Raw genomic sequence first — 19,676 nt, forward strand, 5'->3', positions numbered from 1 at the left:
CAACCAGAAAAGGAGAAGGTCATAACCCAAGGTCACGCAGGGACTTAGCACAGCTGTAGATCTAGAACCCAGGCATCCTGACTCCCCGTCCAGTGCTCTGCAAACTGTAGAGGCTGCTGGTTGCAGCCTGAATCCTGGGGAGACTGTGAGAAAGAATGCAACTGGTCTCTGGCTGCCTAAGATTGGAAGTGTCACATTTCCCAGAGAAGAAGTTCAAGCCACGAAGCCTGCTGAGCTTGTCTAAAAAGTGTGTTCTGAAGGTTCCAGCCTCTCCCCAGACTTGGGTCTTCTGGTCGCCTAGTGGGGAGAGGGTGCAGAAAGAGTTCAAGGAGCCTCTCCCACCCTCCCCTCTCCCAAAAGCTTCCTGGAGGGCAGGAGTCTGGACCTACATTGCAGTCGGTGGCTCAGGAGACTAGGGAAGCAAGTAGTGGAGATCTGAGAACAGTTCTTTAGAAAGTCAGACTAGGGGGGGGGGGAAAAGGTTTCAGTGCATCTCTGGCCAGATGTGGGATGGGGCATCTGGAAAGGGCTCGCAGGGCAGCAGCCTAAGCCTCTCCGGCTGCCTCCTCCCAGTGGCCTTGGGGTTCAGGTTTCCAGACCTCAGCGCTCAGATTTTGCAGCATAAATTTGCATCTAGGACAGACAAGAGCGGAGGCCGAGGTAGAAGGGAAGACAGAACCGGAGTAGGACCCAGGGGCCCACCAGGCTGTTGGCCTGGCCCCTGGCGGTCGGGTATTCTCTCCCAAGCAGCGGGACATCCTCTGAGGTGCACGGACGCCGAGAAGCTGCGCCGCACCAGGCGGGCGCCTCCTGCGTGCCCTTGACAGCAGGAGAGCCCTCCAGCCCAGGCTGGTGACGCGGGCGCCCCATCAATTCCAGAGGTCGCCCACTCCCCGGGCGCCCGGGCCGTGGCCCCCGGGGATCCCGAGGACCCCCGGCGGGGCGGGGCGGGAGCTGCAACGGGTCCGCGCGTCCGCCGGTCCCCGGCAGCGCTGCGAGACTGAGCCGCTCTGGCTGCGCGCCCAGCCCCGCGCCCCCTGGCTCTGCGCCAGGCCGGCGGGCGTGCGCCCGGCGCGCAGCACTGCAGCGCTGGTCATATGAGCAGAAATGATGAGAAAAGCACTTTTTAATCTTTTCGCACTTGCTCTGCGCGCTCAAACAGTTGCAGGATGTCGATGACAGACTTGCTCAGCGCTGAGGACATCAAGAAGGCAGTGGGGGCCTTTACCGGTGAGCAGCGCGCTCCCCTCCCCAGCCCTCTCCCCTGATCCACCACCCTGGCCCTGCACTCCCCAGGTCGCGGGGCTAAAATATCCTCCGGAGCGCTCCTCTGCCCAAGCATCCTGCGGGGAGCTGGCTGGACGGAGCAGGGGGTTCCTCGGCATTTCCCAACTCCTCTCGGGCGGGACTTGGCGCAGGGAGACGGTGGGGAGGCCGGGTGGTACTCTGCCGGACAATGGAAACTTGCTGGTGCCAAAGACAGGGGTGCCTTGCTGGGAGGACTCGGGGTCCGGACAAAGGGCAAACACCGGGGTCCAAAGCGGACCTTCCAGGTCCTTGTGGGCGCTTGATACTTCCCCTTTAAGACACTTGGAGGGGCGCGGGTGCGCACGTCTTCTCTCCAAGCAGCCCCTTTCGGCAGAGACCCTCGTTCAGAACTGGACTCTACTTGGCTGGCGGTGGTTGGCTCCTTTGCAGTCCAAGCCCCTCTCTGGGGCCCAGGGCATTCCCCCCCATACACACCCGCCCCCCCCCCACCACCAGCACCCAGGACCCGCAAGCGATCGAGGCAAGCGATCGATGGAATGGGGTGACCTTCCCGCAGCTGGCATTGTGTCCGCCCAACCCTGCGGGGGGCATCCTCAGCGCTTGCAACTTCCAGCCTCCATAGGTTGCCCAGGTTGGGGGGGGGGGAGCAGTCTAACCTCTCTGAGCTGCCTTGGACTTGAGTACTTAGCTGCCTACCTGCTTCTTCCCTCTGCTCTCCTAGCTGGGGAAACTGAGGCTGGGAGGAGACCAGAAACTTGCCCAAGGTCACCTAGAACAGAAGGGGGATTAGAACTAAGGTCACCTCCAGGTCTTGGTCCCCCTCCTTAGTGGCAGAGGTGGACAGGGGACCTGTCCTTCCCTCAGCTCAAGGCTGAGGGGAAAACACGACTCTCAACAGGACCCCTCCCTCCCTGCCACACCGAAACTACTCTGATTGTACCCTTTCCCGGTGTTCCTGAAAGGGAGCTTAGCACACAGAAAATTGGAGAGGAGGCGTCCCAGTTCCTTTTTGCTTGGCATCCCCCTCCTCAGGGTATGCAGAAGTTCTGGAAGACTACCCTTCCAGGGGAGCTGGGATAACCTACCCAAGACTCCTTGACCAACCTTGTTCCCTCTGAAAAGAAACTTAACTGGGAGTTCCTGGGGAGCCTTCCCACATGCCCCCAGCTCCCACCAGAATTGATATCTGTGGCAAAGCCAGGGTCTCTGGGTCCTCCCCCTCCTCTTCCCTCTGTATGACCTTGAGAGAAACTTGTCTTCCCTGTGTTGGTCGATTTTCTGGCAATACAATCTGTGGCCGAGAAAAAAGATCACCCCTGCCCCCGACATACACACACCATGTTCACACTACGTCCAAATCCCCAGCCCATCCCCATTCAGCCAACACCCAAAAGCCTTCATGGAAGCCAGGAAGCTGCTCTGCCTCCAAAGGCTATCCTGCTCCCAGTGAAGGGCACAGCAGAGTGGTCTACCTTTGTACCTCTAGCTGCGTGACCTTGGGCCAAGCACATCCGTCCATCCGCGCTGGTCTGGGCTCCTTCAGCCCTCCCAGACAGGAGCATGCCTCCATCCCCTAGCACTGGCCCAGTTTGCTCAAATCAACAACTACTGCTCTACCCCCTGTCCTCCTGCCCTTCCCTACCACCCCGCCTTTGTCCTCAGTTTAACCGGACCCTCTCCACCCTGCCCCCACAGCTGTCGACTCCTTCGACCACAAAAAGTTCTTCCAAATGGTCGGCCTGAAGAAGAAGAGCCCGGATGATGTAAAGAAGGTGTTCCACATCCTGGATAAAGACAAGAGCGGCTTCATTGAGGAGGATGAGCTGGGGTAAACTGAGGCCTGCAGAGACTTGGGCAGGGACCCTGAGAGGGTGTGGGGGTTGGGATTCTGGCTCCTGAGGGCCCATCAGATCTGCCCCTTCTCTCTACACATTTGGCAGAAAATATCTGTGCTTCACCACTGTTGTTTCCGGAAGAATGAAATCGGCAGCAGAAAGTGCAACTAACTAGGTTAAATTATAGCCACTTAATATTGCTAATGGAATGAGGCTACTTAATAATTAAACACACAGGAAGAGGCAGGTTTTCTGGATGCCTAATGCCATGTGCAAGACAGGGAGCGCTAGCTGGAGTATTTATTTCATTGATTTTTCATTTGCCTCAAAGGCACCCTCCACCATCCTGCAGACTGCACCCCCCCACCCCCACTTCTGTACCAGCGCAGCTAAAGCAGTGTCTGGACAAGTGGGGGATGCAGAACCAACTCTGAGATTCAGAAGTCCTGAGAACAAAGCGGAGGAGGGGAAGATTATGACTAGGAAAGTGCACCTGGCTCATGTCTCCCCACCCAGCTGTGCCTTACATCACTCTCTGGCCAAGATGGCCTTGAATTTCGTCCTAAAGAGAAGGGGGAGGGTGTGGAGAGAGATCTTTCCGTAGGAACCTCCCTACCCATCAATCTCACCCCCAAATCATTTTGCAAGGATACCCTTTGTCTAGAACCTTCTCCTTCTACCTACTCACACACACACATATACACACTGACTTCTACTTGTCCTCCAGGTGTCACCTTCTCCAGGAAGCCTCCCTGGTTTTCCCCCTCATCCCAGGTGGGATGGATGCATCCTCTGAGCACCCTTCTCTATCCCCATCAGTGTATCCATCACCCTGTGTGGTCTCTCTCTGAGCACTCCACCTCCTCCTTATTTTTTTGGGTTGGCTTCCTTCTCTGTGGCCCCCCATTTCCAGCATGGCCCCGGCACAGAGAAGATACTTTTGCATTCGTGGGGTTGGCTGAAAAAAAAAAGCAAATGCAGGTGCCCTGCCTGGAGTGAGGTCGGCCTTTCGCCGAGGACGGCCTGTCCTTCCCTGCACGCCCACCCGTTAAAGCACAGCCACAGCCCAGGCAGCCTGGCGCAGCACAGCTGCTGCACGCCTGCTGCCGGCTGCCTCTCCCAGTTGCCCGCTGCCGCTGCGCAGGTGCCCGCCCACCATCCGGACACTGTTCCTGCAAGGTGACCTCCACATGACTCCCTCCCCGGCTTTTCTCCCCAGATTCATCCTGAAGGGCTTCTCCCCAGATGCCAGAGACCTGTCTGCGAAAGAAACCAAGACACTGATGGCCGCTGGAGACAAAGATGGAGACGGCAAGATTGGGGTGGATGGTAAGTAGCCGTGACCTGGGGCCAGAGCACATCGTGGATCTCAGGATGTGCGGGTGCTAAGAGTTTGGAGCTATCTCTGTCACATGAGAGGGACAGGAGGGGTCTCCCACTCCCCAGGATTAGAAGGAAAAAGTAATGCATTAGGCCGAGAGCTCTGGCCCGGTACACACGCAAAATACCTGGTACATTTTTTTTTTTTTTTCTGAATTTGAACAACCCGAAAGGAACAGATTCTTTTCCCCTCCCTACTATGTAAGGAATCAAGGAGAATTTGGGATTTTCCCTGAACTTTGCCTGCACTTTTACCTGGATTCTGGTACCGGCTCTGCCCAACTGGCTGTGTGACCTTGGGCCGTCCCTGTCCTTCTCTGGGCCTCAGTCTCCCAACCGTAACCTGAGGAGATGAGGCCAACTGATCCCCAAGGACCCTATCTTTCTCAAATTCCAGCGATGGAAATTCCTTACCTTCTATCATCCTCAGCATCTTGTCCTGGTATCCTGTAACTTCAGGTTTCAAAAACCTGTTTGGGCTTCACCCAAATATACCCTTCCCGCCTTGTAGGAAAGCCAGGAAAAACAGCCACCTGGGAATCAGGGAAAGGAGTATTGAACCCTGCCTTGCTTTGGGGGCTTTGCTTTCAGAACAGAGGAGGGCCTGGCGGTCCACCATCCCGCATCCTTCTCCGTTCAGAACGAATATTCTCAGAATTCACAGAACACACCCCAGCAGCGTTATCTTTCTTAGCATCCCAACAGCCTTGAGAATGATCTCGATTTTACAGGTGGGGAAACTGAGGCAGGGGTGCTTAGCCTGTTCAAAGAGCTAGGACAGAAGTGAGTGATCCGGGATTTGGAATAACCCTTTCCAGCAAGTTGTGTCTCATCTTGTAATCATCCTTCCTGTCAACCTAAGAGAAAACTGTGTATGGGCGCTTGGCCTCATGGGCTCAAATCCCTACCACTTTCTGGCTGTGTGACTTTGGGCAACTCCAGTAACTATTCTGGGCTTCAGCTGTCTCATCTCTGAACTGAGGACAATGATAGTCCTTCTCCCATGGGACATGTGAACATTAGATGTGTTAATGTGTAAAGGGTTTAGAATAGTGTCTGGCAGGAATCAGTGCTATATATGTGTTTGTTACCAAAATTTTTAAAAATAGGGACTAGGTTGTCTTCATCCTTTTATATTCAGTATAGAGCCCACATCTCCCCCAAAGCAGGCACTTAATAAACATCTGTTGCCCGAGTGTAAAGACCAGCCCTCCAGGCTCTGCTTCCTCTCTGCACTTCCCCAGCTATGACCTTGGCCCCGGCCCCTCTCTACACCCAGTTCTAGTGCCCTGCAAGTGAGGTGCACGGTTTAATCCCAAGATTTGGTTGGGCTCATCGTGAAAATTAAGTGGCTGTCGACACAAAATTGCTCTGGAAAAGTTGAAAGGATTCTGAATGTGGGTGTACGTGATTAAAGTATTATGCCCGAGACCAAAATGGAGAAACTTGGGCAAGGACGGGAGAACCAGTCCCCTGGCATTCTAGTGCCAGCTGTCTCTCCTGCGGCTGCGAAGGAGGGAGGTGATTTTAAAGGAGTCGGAGCAGAAAGTGCTGGAGAGAAATGGGTGGCTGGTCTTGGCGGGTCCAGTGAGTGGTGAGTGGCACACCTCCCCATGCCCCTTCCTGAGACAGCTCCACCTGGGAATGGAGTTCTCACCGGGACCCCAACCCAAACCTCCAGACCTGCTTCCCCTTTTTATTGGCAGCTAGTAGGTCGGAGCTGGGCAGGAAGCGGTAGGCGGGGTCTTCATGGATGGCTGCTGCTACCAACCTACATGATAAAGAAAAACCAGGCCATACCCTAGGCTGCTTCCCTCCCCCGCCCCCCTGCCCACCTCCAGTCTTAAAGAGCTAAGTCAACTCTTCCAACAGATCCAACAGACGTTTCCTGAGTAGCAAGCCAGTGCCAGGCTGTCAGGGAGGGAAAGATGAATTCAACCCTATTCCCAGAGGCCCTGTTTCCTGGCTGGGTGCCCCAGAGCAGAGGCCCAGCAGCCCAGAGCCCCAGTTGCTCATCGATGAGCTGGGCATGACGACAGATGGCTCTCGGGCATCTGTGAGGTTCCATGACCCGAAGCATGTTAAGCGCAGCCAGCGTCCGGCACATTGCAAGTTCTCGGCCAGCAGCGGCTACGATGCTATTTCTATCCTAGCGGCAAGGTGCTTACAGTTCCATGTATATGTGCACAAAGGAACGCCAACATCTAGGGGGTGCAGATGAGCCTTCTGGAGAGGGCAAGACGGCGGTGTGGAGGCATATGGGAGGCTGAGGACAGGAAGCTGCTGGCCGGAGGAGGGGGGCCGGGGGTGTTCCTGGGAGAGCTCGGGGCAAGGTGTTGGTTTCAGCAAAGGCACAAGGCTGGGAGGTTTAGGGATGTCTAGAAACGGGCAAGGAGGTTGTTTGGCTGGAGGTGGAAAAAGAGAGAGACTTGTTAGCAGTGTGGTGACGTGTGCCGAACCCTGCCTGAGCGTCGCCTAGGATGGAGGTTAGAGGGGCTGATGCAGAAGGAGCAGCGTCAGTGCCCCAGGCACACTGGATGCAAACCCAGGGGTGTCTGCTATCACTTTCCAGCTCAGGATGACCTGATGGGCAGGTCTGGGGGTCAGGGCAGATGAAACAGGATGGGGCAGGAGAAGAAACGGGCAGAGGGGGGGCGGCGTGGATCCCCAGAGTCAGCAGGGCCCCACGTGGTACACTTTTGAGAATGGAAGATTCAGATACCTCCCCTCCTCACCTCCACCCCAAACATGGTACTTTTCCTGGAGGGTGCCGGGAAGGATGGGGTGACGATGCCTGGTAGGCAGTGAGATGGGAGGCAGAGGACTTTGCAGTCCGCTGGGAAGTTCTGTTTCAGCCACGATGCTTTCCTGCCTGTTTCCTGTAAAGGCAAAGTGTTCTGAGCCCTGCCCAGCACCAGGAGGATGCTTTCAACTCCTGGTGGGACCCGAGGCAAGTCACGGAACCCCATCTGGCCTTCAGATGGGGTGTGCCTGATCTTACAATCAGGAGCCAGTCACTGGGGTCCCTGCCAGGTCTGGGATTCCAACAGATGCCCCAGCAAATAAACCTCTAGGCAGAGGACCAGCTGAGCCCGGGGCCAACTTGCATAATGAGAGCAGGAACATCTAACTCACGGAGCACTTACTGTGTGTCAGGCACCGTGCTCAGCCTTCTACCCCCCCGAATCTTCCCAGCTGTCTCTGAAATGGATACTATTACTATCCTCCTTTTATAGATGAGGACACCGAGGCTCGGAGAGTCTAGGGCTTTGCCTAAACCTCATGTCTCAGAAGAGGCAAGGTCAGGATCAGAGCTCACGTGTACTGGATCGAAGCACGTGCCCTGTGCGTGCTCTGGTCATTCATGGAGTTCAGCAAGCACCTACCCTAAGATGGTTTTATGTACTGACTTATTGCCTGCTTCTCTCTCCCCCACTGCGATAACAGGTCCACAAAAGCAGGAATTTTGTCTTGTTCCCTTCTGACCCCACCACCTAGAATAGGGCCCGGCACACAGAAGGGGCACAAGGAAAGTTTACTGAATGAACGAACGAATGAACGAATGAATAAATGAAGAATGAATGAATACATGGCCAGCTCTGGGGCTGCAGTGATGAGGAAGAGTGGTGTGTAGGGAGAGGTCTACAGGCAAAGGCTGGAGACCTGTGTGGGCTGGGGGCTTGCATGCAGCAGATGCTGGGGGATTCTAGAAGCAGGACCACCTTCATCTGCCACCGTTTGCCCTCTCAAGGTGAGTGATGCTTACCAGGTCCTTGAGAACCGCAGACTGAAGGGAGGGGATAGAGAGACAGAGCTCTAATAATAACCCTTTGCATTCCTGTCTCTGGGGCAACTACTTCTAGGAAGCTCAGACTTTTATAGATGTGGTTGATTGATTCTCGAAGTCCACCCTTGAGAGGCTGGTGCAGAGCTGGTAATGGAGAGTTTTAAGGCAGGAAAGGAGAAAGAAGCTGGACAGAGGTAGAGGTTGCCCCCAAACCCAGCCACAATCGCAAAACCCAGGCACAAATAACAGGCGAGCCGGCTAAGGCAAGGGCTCCTTTTCAAGTGTTTGCCCTTCACTTTGGTGGGTCTCACACTGGAGCCAACGTCAGAGTCCCTGGAAGCTTTTCACAACACACAGGGCTGTGCCGGAACCCGAGTTTCTGATTCCTTACGTCTGGAGTGGGACCCAAGTGTTCACGCTTCCACCAAATTCTGGGTGGGCCCCGGGGACCATACTCTGGTCCTAGAATAATAATCCTAGAAGATGGGTGCCATCACACTTCCCCTTCTACAATGAGGACGCCAAGGCACTGAGGGGTTCAGTGTGCAGGCCCACTCAGTCGCAGAGCCAAGGAGGCTCAGAGGTCCAGCCAGGACCCCTGGTCCCCCGCCTCTTATACAGATGTGTCCCCCGCCCGGGCTCTCCATTCGCAGTGCCTGCCCGTGTGGAACATGCAGGCTGGCAGGACCAGCGGCTGCCGCCCGTGCAGCATGTCCTGTGCGCCAGGCACTGCGCCCCAGCCTTAGCTCATGGAGCTGGTGCAGCTGCACGACAGCTCCCAGCTGCCGCGAGATACACCCTCACTCCACCGACCCGCAACCCGAGACTCGGAAGTGGGGCAACTTGCCAGTCAGCCAGTCACACGGCCAATCAGCATCCGGGCTCTCCAGACCCAACACTCTGACTCCGGGTGGCCCACTGCTCCCCGCAGTGCTGCGGATGGGATCTGGACACCCCGGACACACGGACAAGAGCTGCACACCGTGTTCACACACACACACACACACACATACACATGGACAAGATCTGCACACCCCACATACACACAGACACACTCTCTTTCTTTCTCACGCTTTCTCTCATATACACACTCATGCACTCTCACACAGACTCTCTCATACACACACACACTCCCTCATGCACTCTCTGAGATACTCACACACTCACACACATACTCTCTCTCTCACACACTGTCACACACTCCCTCATGCACTCTCACACACTCTTATACACATACTCTCTCATGCACACACATCACATACTCTCCCCTACACACTCTCACACACACACTCTCACACACTCCCTCATGCACTCACACACACACACTCTCACACACTCCCTCATGCACTCTCACACACACTCTCACACACATACTCTCTCATACACACACACTCCTATACACTCTTTCACAAACATACTCTCACACACATTCCTTCATGCATTCTCTCACAGACACACACTCTCTCATACACACTCACACACTCACATACTCTCATACACACACTCACACATTCCTAGATTCTCACACTCTCTCATACACATATTCTCTTACACTTTCACACACACACACACACACACGCTCTCTCTCTCTCACACACACACAGACACACACATACACACACACAGGATCCTTGTTACTCATTCCCCGAAACCTGATTCTGGTGATGGGTCCTGTTTCCAAGCCTTCCAGCCTATTCCAGCCCAAGAGCCTGTGGTTTACTTTTTGCTTCTGATGCTGAAAACTTTCATCATCATTATGGCTGGACCGCCGCGACCTCCTCCACTCACATGCCTCAGGTCATTTGCTTTTTCTGCTTCCTTCTGGCAAAATCTGTTCTCTTTTATCCTTAAGCAGCCCACTTAATGTGTCCAGCGGGCAAGGAGTGAGGGAGTAAGCCCTTGGGCCAAAACACCTGAAGTCAGGCTGAAAATCCAACCCACAGAATGCGGTGGTGTAGACAGCCAAGCCCTTTTCTCTCCCTAGGCAACCACCTCCTCATTCCAAAGTGGGAGCAAAAATGCCCACCTCACAGGGCTGTTTCTTGCATGAAGTGAGTGTTCTGGAAATTATTCCTTTCCTCCTATTTCACATGCGCGCTTTCTCTCGGAAGCCGCCTCAAAACCCCTGTGGAACACCAGTCCTCGAAGGACAGGAAATGGGGTCTAAGATAGAAGACAGTGACAGGGACCGCAGGCGAGGTCATCCAGCCCTCCAGCCCCGGTGGGATTTGGTTTCTGGGGAAGGCGGGAGGAGCCTATCAGAGCCAGCGCGGTCCTGGTGGCAGAGCCCTAAGGTGTACAGCATTTTGTCCCATCTCCCTGCGTCTTCACACCGGCCCCACGAGGTCGGGGTGGGGACAGAGTCTGTGATTCCCCCACTGAGAGCTGTGGCAACTGAGGCCCGGTGGGAGCTGTGCCCGGGTCACACAGAAATCCTTGGCGGAACGGAACCCGGGTCTCCTGACTCTGCCACTCCCTCCACCAGCTTCGTGGAGACATTCAGGTTATAAATGGTTCCCGGGCTTAGCGAGATGCTGGCTTGAATTCGCGAGTGGACGGACGCTCCCTCAGTCCGGCCTGTGTGCAGCTAGATAGGACCGAGCGGAGAGAGAGGAAGCAGCGCTCTTAGAGACCTGCCTTCCTGGGAGGAGGAGCCATGGGGAGGGAGGAGAGAGACACCCCCTCTCCACTGATCCCTCTCCTGCTTCCGTGGGTCAGGGCGGGAGTCAGAACCCCACCTCGGGGAGAGAGAGAGAGAGAGAGGGACGCACCCTAGGTGAGCCCTCCTGAGTTAGAATTTCCTGGCTGAGTGACTCGCGGCCTCAGTTTCCCAGTTGGTAAATTGGGGACAAGAGAGGCAGCACAGATGGAACAGGATGACACCGAGGGCAGGGCCTGGCACAGAGGGAGCCCCCAGGACTGTTTACGCCGCTCCGCGTGGCCGTCTGGCTTGACCCCAGATGACCTTGCCTCCCGTTCCCCCGGGTAGGAAAGTGATCCCTGTTTGCAGTACCAATTTATAAGGAGCCCGGCCCAGGAGCTATTTAGAGGCGAGGTGATAAACCGGGGGCCGGTGCCTCCGTCCTGGTCATCACGACAGAGGGGAGGGAAGACGGTTCCAAGCACTGACTCAATGTCTGTCTCAGGTTCACTTGGGGCCGTCAGCATGTGCTGGTCTCACCTGTCAAGGGCTTCTAAATTTGTCCAATCCCCTCGGTGCTGGGACTGGGGCAGACCTAATTAGGCTAATTTCAGCTTCCTGTGGGAAGGGGAGGACTGAGCCCTCGCATCTCCCCGACCCTCTCTGCCCCACCCCAGGGGCGCAGGACTCTGGGCCCCGACAGAGGAACACGGGCTCTCGCATCTCCATGGGGAGCCTTGATTTAGATGCACTCCCGCTGTGTGCTGGGCCCCCCTGAGCCCGGTGCTTCTCACCTGGTTACCTTATCTGGTCCTCTCCAGAGCCCTATCCCCATTTTACAGACTCGGAAGCTGAGGGTCAGAGGCTGAGTTTCCATGGATGGGCAAGCAGAAGGTGGGGGCCTAACTCAGTGGGTTAGACGGTGCCAGAAACTTGGGGCAGGTCAGCTGCCTGCTCTTCAGGCACCCCCTGACCTCTGCTGCTCACGTCCTTGCCTCCGGGATTTCTGTGCCACTTTGAAGCTCCAGGCTGTGCCGGTTGGAGGGGAGCTCCAAGGGAGAGGGAACTAAAACTTACAGACCAGGCATGTTTCTGCCTTTGCTCGTTTGGCCTTCCCAACTGCTGGGCAAGCAGACATTATCATGCCCCTTCACAAACGGGAGTGGCGTGGTGAGTGGAGGTCATCCAGCCAGGAAGAGAAGGAACAAGAATCAGACCCAGCTCCAGGTGCCAGGTGGGGACAGGAAATGGTGGCGGGGGTTGGGGGGGGGGGGGGACGGGCCAGGGGCGGTAAAAGCTCCCGTGCAGGATAGTAAATGTCATGGTGCCGGTTGCCAGGCCCTTGTTCACTCTGTGCCGGGCAGCACACAGGCATCTGCTAGGCTTGGTTTCACATAAGTTTAGCTGTAGAAAGCTTTTTTTTTTTAAGATTTTATTTATTTATTCAACAGAGAGATAGAGCCAGAGTACAAGCAGGGGAAACAGCAGAGGGAGAAGGAGAAGCAGACTCTCCACCGAGCAGGGAGTCTGATGTGGGGCTCAATCCCAGGACTCTGGCTGGGATCATGACCCAAGCCGAAGGCGGATGCTTAATGGACTGAGCCACCCAGGAACCCCAAGTAGAAGCATCACAACAGCTAACAAATGCCGGGTGCTGGCTACGTGTCAGGCCTGGAGCAAGAGCTTTAGTGCAGGTTCCTTCGAATGAGTCAGAGAGCTCCACTTTACAGGCGGGGAAACGGAGGCACAGTATGGTGAAGCAGCTCTAGTCCAAGGTCATGGAAGCAAAAGTGGGAGTTGGGAGCCCTTGCTCCAAGCCCTGTGGGAGACCTGGCAAGGCATCTTCTAGACCTGACCTTGCACAGAGGAGAGCAACAGGAGGCAGAACCAAGGTCTGCACCCCGTCCCTGTTCTGCAACCCAGCATCCTACCGCCAATCAGGTGACCTAGACTTTGCAGGACTTTGTATGTCTGCTCATTTGTTTTTCTTTAAGGAGAAACCTAACATTTTAGAGGAGACTCCCCCTCCCTAGAAGAGGGCTGTTTGTTAATTGGCTGATTGCTAAGAGCTCTGCCCTGAGGCACCTATGAAAGGTCCAGAAGAGGTGACCGCTGCCCTCAATTTGTCTACAAAATGCCCTGCTCCAGCTTCTGGGAGGATAAAATTAGAATGCAGTGTTCTCTGCAAAAAGCCAGGGCACGTGGCCTTTGTGACGTCCTGCCCACTTCAGAGTAGATCCCAGGGTGGGCAGAGGTGTTTGTCTTCAGAGGCTTTTGAAAACCCACGGGTCCAAGATACCTCCCACTCAGGCTCCAAAAGACCTGATCTTCTGCCCCTGGAACGTCCCTTGGTTGGCATTCCTTGGTCCCCTTCGCGCTGACCGCACCAAATGCCATTATCTAGCGTGAAGGTGGGGAAATGCCTCTTTGCCGACGAGCAGCCCCAGGACCGTGATCTCCAAGGGGAGGCTTAGGAAGGTCAGTGCAGGTTGGGAAACTGTAAGGACCAACTTTCCCTCCCGACAATCTCTCCGTGAGCTGGCACAGGCAGACAGACTCATATCTCCTTTATCCCAGCGCAGAGTGAACTCTGTGCCCAAGGACAGGCTACATCGGCCCTGGCCAGTTTTCCAGATTCAGTGGCAGGTTGAGAGTTCCTGCTGCACCCAGCCTGGGACCCCAGCCCAATCAGGAACGGCCTCTCCACACTCAAGCAGGGGGTGCACCCGGGACCACCGACCAAAGCGTTCCTCTGTCCCTTGTTTTCTGCATGACCCCGAATCTTCACGTCTCTAAGCCTTCCGTTTCTCCATCTGCAACATGGGAATCACCGCCCAATGTGAGAATTACATGAGGCTAGTCGGAATTTGTTGAACCCCATGGAGGATTCATTCATGAGCCGTCTGTCCATCTGTCTGTCCGTCCATCGATTTGTTTATTAGCACCAGGTTCTACTCTGTTGCTAGGACAGTGGTGGACAAGTTGGGGTTCCCTGCCCTCCTGGGGTTTACATTCTAGTAAAGGGGAGACCAACAAAAGGAAGCCAGTCCATAAATAAGCTCATTTCAGAGAGTGCGAAGTATCATGAAGGGGTAAGGTGACAGAGTCGCGGAGGGTGGGGATATTTGAGCTGGTTCATGAGTCACTCTACACCTAGGTCAAAGTAGGTCGGGAAGCTCCGGGGTAAAGAAGAGAGCCTTAAAGCAGAAGCTTGACTCACGTCTGCTCTGTGATCTTGGGCAAGCTACTTCGCTCTCGGGCCTCAGTTTCCCCATCTGTAAAATGCAGACGAAAGCATCTCTCCTCTCATGGAGGAGTAATGAGAATTTAACGAGAGGTGTGTGTGTGTGTGTGTGTGTGTGTGTGTGTGTGTGTGTATAATGTGTAAAACGCTTCCCATTTGGCATTCAATAAATAAGAATTCCTAAATTCTATAAAAATGGACAATATTGATGAGAGACCTCTCCGAAGAGCAGCCTGACTCACCGAGAGGCTATAGAGTCACAGGAGCTCCCAGTTGAGGAACCGGACACTGTGTCCCTGGCCCCTGGGAGCGATTTTTGGAGTTTTCGGTGTTTGGGCTCCATCCCTGCCCCTCGCTGTTACCACTCCGCCTGCGGCCCCGTGGGTGTTCAGGACCAGCTAGAGGACTTTCTCTCTCTGCCACCTTAAGTCAATACCTAGGTCCCCACATCCAGGTCACTTGCCTTTCCTGCCCTCAGGGACAGCCTGGGAACAGGAGAGGGTGGTGTCCACTTTCCAGCTCACACCCCAGGAAGAGAAGGAGCCCGGGGGCGTGTCCCTCCGCCTGGCAGGGATCCCACCCATTAATCCCGCGGTGGGAGCCTGTGTTTGGTTTGGTTGATGTTAGTTTTTTCACTTTTTTATTTGGAAACGACATTCGCTTTACAGAAGAGCCGCAAGGACAGCACGGTGGCTTCCGTATACCCCACACGCAGCGTCCCCCAGGGCTACCACTGCACGTGACCGCGGCACAGGAGGCATACAATGAGGTTGCATGGGATCAGGGGTGGGGGGCACATATGTGCTTCATTCAAAATCTGGGGAGGGCATTTCTCCCCTTAAGGAGCCCCCGTCTTTCTGGTGGCCTTTCTGAGGCCACTTCATACTCCGTTTTCACGGGTCTCTCCCAAGGAATTGCTACCGCCCCCCACCTCCGCTGCCCTGACAGACACCCAGACCCACACCCAGAGAGGCACATTTCCAGGCAGGGCCTGGATCCCTAACTTTCAATGCTTTCTAGATGCCGTGGGGACTTGCCTGGGGACCCACACTCTCCGGCAGGCTGGGGACACAGCTTCTCCGAGAGCATCGTGGTAGAGGGTGGCGAACTCCTCCTTGTCCTCTCTGGTCTCCTGGAGAGAAAAACAACAGGGCAAGCATTCCCTGGGCCCCTTTTACTCCAAAGAAAGGCCTCAGAAGCCCCCCACTGCCTAGTGGTAGCCCCTGTCACTGTCACAGCAAGGAACCCACCATGAGGAGGAGCTCACTGCGGGGGGAGGGTGGGGGGAGCCAAGGACCTCCTGTGCACCAGCCCCTTGCTTCTGACTATCTCCCAATTCAAGAAGCAGCGCTGACTTTTCTTCCTTTTATAGATGATGACAGTGAGGCTCAGAGAGGCCAGGAGATTTGTCTGAGCTCACACAGCCCATAAGTGGTGGAGCCAGACTGAGGGCCCCAGGCCTGTTTGGAGCGCCAGCCCTATCACGCAGGGCACCAGCCCAGCATGGCTACTGGGTTCTTCCTAAACCTGTCCCCTTGTTTCCTGCCTTCTGAGCCTGCCCCATGAAAAGCCACTGCCTGTGATCCCTTGCCCACAGTCTGCTTTCTCCTGTGGGCTCCTGCTCCCTCTCACAGGACTCTACCCGAAGCCACCTTCCCTCTGAAGTTTTGGTGACACCTTAAGTAGAGGTGCACCTCTTCTCCCCGTGAGAGTGAAGTTTCTGGGCCTTCCATCCGTTCACAAACACGCACAGTCCCTCAGTGTCACGCCTGGAGGCAGGTGGTGAGATGGAGCAGGAGAGAAGGGGAGTGGGCGCTCTCCAGAGAGACAGGATTATGTCCCAGTGGGAGAGGCAGATAACAAATGAATAAGCAAGAACACACTCAAAAAGATTTCAAGAGTGTAGAGAGACCCTGACCCCAGAGCTTGAGTCCCAGCTGAGCCCCTTAGGACCCCAGAGGCTCTGAAAAGTCACTTCTCCTCTCTGGGCCTCAGTGTCCCCTTCTGTAAAATGGGACTAGCTCCCAGTTTCCTGAAGGATGGGCAGGACTCCGTGAGCCGCTGTGTGAGACAGGGCCTAGCTCATTCTGAGCACCTGCACTCCCCTACCTGTCTGACCTGCGTGGAGATGTCACTTGCTCTGGTCTCCTCCAGAGTCTAGCTCGGCCCCCTGAGGAGGAAGAACGTACAGCAGTCCTTGAACCAAGCTGCTCACCAGAATCCCCTCTGAACAGCTAAAAGAACTCCTCCCTGACCCGGAGCCTCCTACGTCACAAATCCTAGGGCGAGGGCCTGGCCATCTGTGTCTTCTTGGGATTCTGCTGGTGATCCTGGTAGGCAGCTGGGGAAGAACTAGACAAGGAGCTAAGGACGAGCTCCAGGTCCCAAGAGGCTCCAACAGACCTGGGTCTAAGCCCTGGTTCTGCTCACTAACTGTGTGGCCCCATAAAGATGGCTGGACTCTGAGCCTCAGCTTCCTCATCTGTAGAATGGGAATGAAGACCACGTGCGTATCGCAAGATCATTGTCAGAGTCAGACAAGATCTTGAATATCAAGTGCTTAGAATAGCTCCTGGCGTGGGGTAAACCGTCAGATGCCTGCCTCTGTTCTCACTGTAGTTACTATTAGGAATTTGCGGGTGGCGGGAAATGATGAGCAAGAGAAGTGGCAGGCACGCTAAGAGAACACTTCTCCGGATGGGCACCGAGTGGGCTACGGAAGTGGTAGATGACATCACTACACTGCACAGCTAACATGAATATAACTGTGTGTATTCACTCCCTCGGAATCAAAATGTCTAAAAAGCAAAACACAAGAGACGGTAGGCTCACCACTTCCCGTTCGTTGTTTGTTCATTCATTCATTCATTCATTCATTCCTCCCCACACTCACTGATTCCATTACGCTGGGTCTGCAGCAGGTGGGAGAACCAACAGGAGGCCCCGTGCAGGGCCCAGCGGCCAGGCCGCGGCGAGGCCTCCTACGCTGCCCTCCTCTGACTCACCTCTCTGTCCTCTTCTTTTGCAGAATTCTCCTCTCTGGTGGCGGAAAGCTAAGAGGCTGTGACTGCCCCTGGTCTTCCAGCCCTCTGCCCCAAACACCCAATGTCAGCCCCTCTTGCTGCCCTTCTGCATTTCTGTTCGGTGTGTTTATGTTATTTTTTACTCTTCCCATCCCCTGTGGCCCTCAAATGACATCATTCTTCTGAAAAAATGCTGGTGAAACAATAAAGGCTGAACCAATCTAATTCTGCTGCTCGGGAGGCCCCAGGTCTGGTGGGGCGTGGAGCTTGCCTTGGCTTCCCACGCCTATGCAGGGGTGGTGCAGGATTTAGACTGAAAAGATAGGATGGGAGGGAAATTTCCTGAGCCCTCCTCCGCCTAGAGTCCTGAGAATGGTACCTTGCATGGGTTACCCATTAATTCTTGAAACACCCATAAGGTAGGTGATGAAACTCCCACTTTACAGATGCAGAAATTAAGTCTTAGCGAGGAAAGTGATGTATGTAAACCCATACAGCCAGAACTTATGGATGGATGGAGGGAGGGAGGAATGGACAGCCTTGAAGACTCTTTGTTACAAATGACAGAAGCCCAACCCAGAGTAACTTAAGCGAAAAAGGAAAAAGAAAACACACACACACACAAAGATTTGGTTATGCCTGAATAGTCCAGGGGTAGGCCTTCAGGAACGGTTGGATCAAGGGACTCAAGTGAGATCCCTTCCCCCCACGTCTCTGAGGACTGGGTTCCTTTGTGCTAGATTCATTGTCAGACAGGTGCTCCCTCATGACGGCAAGATTGCTCCAGCAGCTCAAAGCCAGTAAAAAGAAGAACTTCTCTCCTCCAATCTCTCCATCAAGAAGACCCCAAATTTAGTTCCATCAATACCACTAGCTAGTATTTATTGTGCACTTCCTTTGTGCTGAACCCTTTCCGTGATTCCATCTGGACAACAACCCTATAAGTGAGGGCTATCACTGTCTCCTTTGTACAGATGAAGAAACATGGGCCCAGGGAAGCTCTATGTTTGCCCCAAATTGCTGTCTAAGTAGTGGAGCCAGAGTCCCCAACCCTGGCAGCCACCTCCAGAGCCTGCGTCCCTCCCTGAACCAGTCACTGTGACCCAAAGGCTGGGGGCCCTGATTGGCATGTCCCAGATGGAGCCCATCTGTGAAGACAGGTGGGGTCGGGCCCACGGAAGGCACAGGGCCTGATACTTGGAGAGAGGTGTCCCAGCAGAAATCAGGAGTGGGGACAGCCACATTCCTGCAGGATGCCTCTGCTTTTTCCCATGACAGCCTCGGGAAGGGAACTGGTGTGTTCTCCTCTCTCATGTCAGGTTTCCAGAGCCCATACCCAGCTGTGTCCCTGGACCCTGCCCCTGGGCCCTGCCCTGTCGTCTTGGGCAGGGCTAGCAGGGAAGGCCCTCAATGAGGGCAAGGCCAGGGCAACGGGCCCCCTCTGGGCTCAGGCTGAGGGGCGGGGATGGACAGGCCACCACCTACCGGGCAGAGTCAGCTGACTCAGGCTTAGGAGGGGAGTCGGGACCAGAGCTAGGAAGTGGGCCAAAGCAGCCAGGTCCGAAGGGCCACCCCTCCAGGGGCCCAACCAGGTGTGCTCCAAGGGGGCAGGTAGGCCCAACATGGGAGCTGAGGGCGGGGGAAGATGAAGAGGAGCCGTGTCCCGGGCCGGGCCGTGTGTCATGCAGGAGTCAGGGCCAGGCTGGTGAGCTGCGGCCACTCCCCGGAAGCCAGAGCAGGGCCGTGCGAGAAGGACAGGCAGGTCAGGAGCAGTGCCGCCCACTGCAGCCCACTGGCCTGAGGTGGCTTTCAGTGCTTCTCACCCCACACGCGAGTGACAGCCCGCACATCACAATTCGGACTCAGGGCAGCACGTGGCCCAGCAGCCAAGCAAGTCTGAAAGTGGGTCTGTTCGACCTCTAAGGGGACACAGGACATTGGCTCGAGGGCCCTCCATTCAGAAAGGATTTTTTGTTTGGGGATGTGGGCAGGACCAGGCGGAAATGGCTTCTCTGAGTGGAGGGCACATTTTGGGGGGCGGGGGTAGGGAGTACAGTGGCGTCGGTGTGGGGGGTGGTGATGACAAGTGACACCACACCGGCCAGCAGTCACCAAGCCTCCTCTTGCCTCCTATTACACAGCTCATGATTTCATCCAGCCCCTCACCTTTGCCACCACTGCCTGAAGCCAAGCCTGGTCACAGGGTCGGGCAGGGGTCCCTCCACCAAGCCCTGTCCCCGGGGTCTCACATTCGTGAAAAGCCTCCAGTTCAAACCTGGGGCCTCTCTCCAAATGAGGCCATACGCCCTGTCACTGTTTATAACTCGGGCTGGGACCCTTACCACCTGGAACTCAGCTGGCTATAAGCCAGCTCTCAGAGCTGCTGGCGGCGGCTCCCCTGTCCCCTGGCCCACCGCAGTGGCTTCCTAGCCCATGTCCTGGCCTCTGCTCCCTTCCCCAATCCATGACCATACTTTCTGAAACAGATCAAATCATA

General features: G+C 55.3%; 1 protein-coding gene across 1 annotated transcript; it reads left to right on the forward strand.

Annotated features, from left to right (window-relative positions):
* Nucleotides 1–1,062: 1,062 nt before the first annotated feature.
* On the forward strand, nt 1,063–17,401 carry PVALB (parvalbumin). Its single transcript, XM_082740259.1, has 4 exons — nt 1,063–1,230; nt 2,965–3,097; nt 4,324–4,433; nt 17,185–17,401. Exons 1-4 carry the CDS (start codon nt 1,170–1,172, stop codon nt 17,211–17,213), a joined length of 333 nt encoding a protein of 110 aa, XP_082596385.1. The 5' UTR covers nt 1,063–1,169; the 3' UTR covers nt 17,214–17,401.
* Nucleotides 17,402–19,676: the final 2,275 nt, after the last annotated feature.

The sequence above is a fragment of the Mustela nivalis genome (assembly GCF_964662115.1).
Source record: "Mustela nivalis genome assembly, chromosome: 7".
Classification (NCBI taxonomy): Eukaryota; Metazoa; Chordata; class Mammalia; order Carnivora; family Mustelidae; genus Mustela; species Mustela nivalis.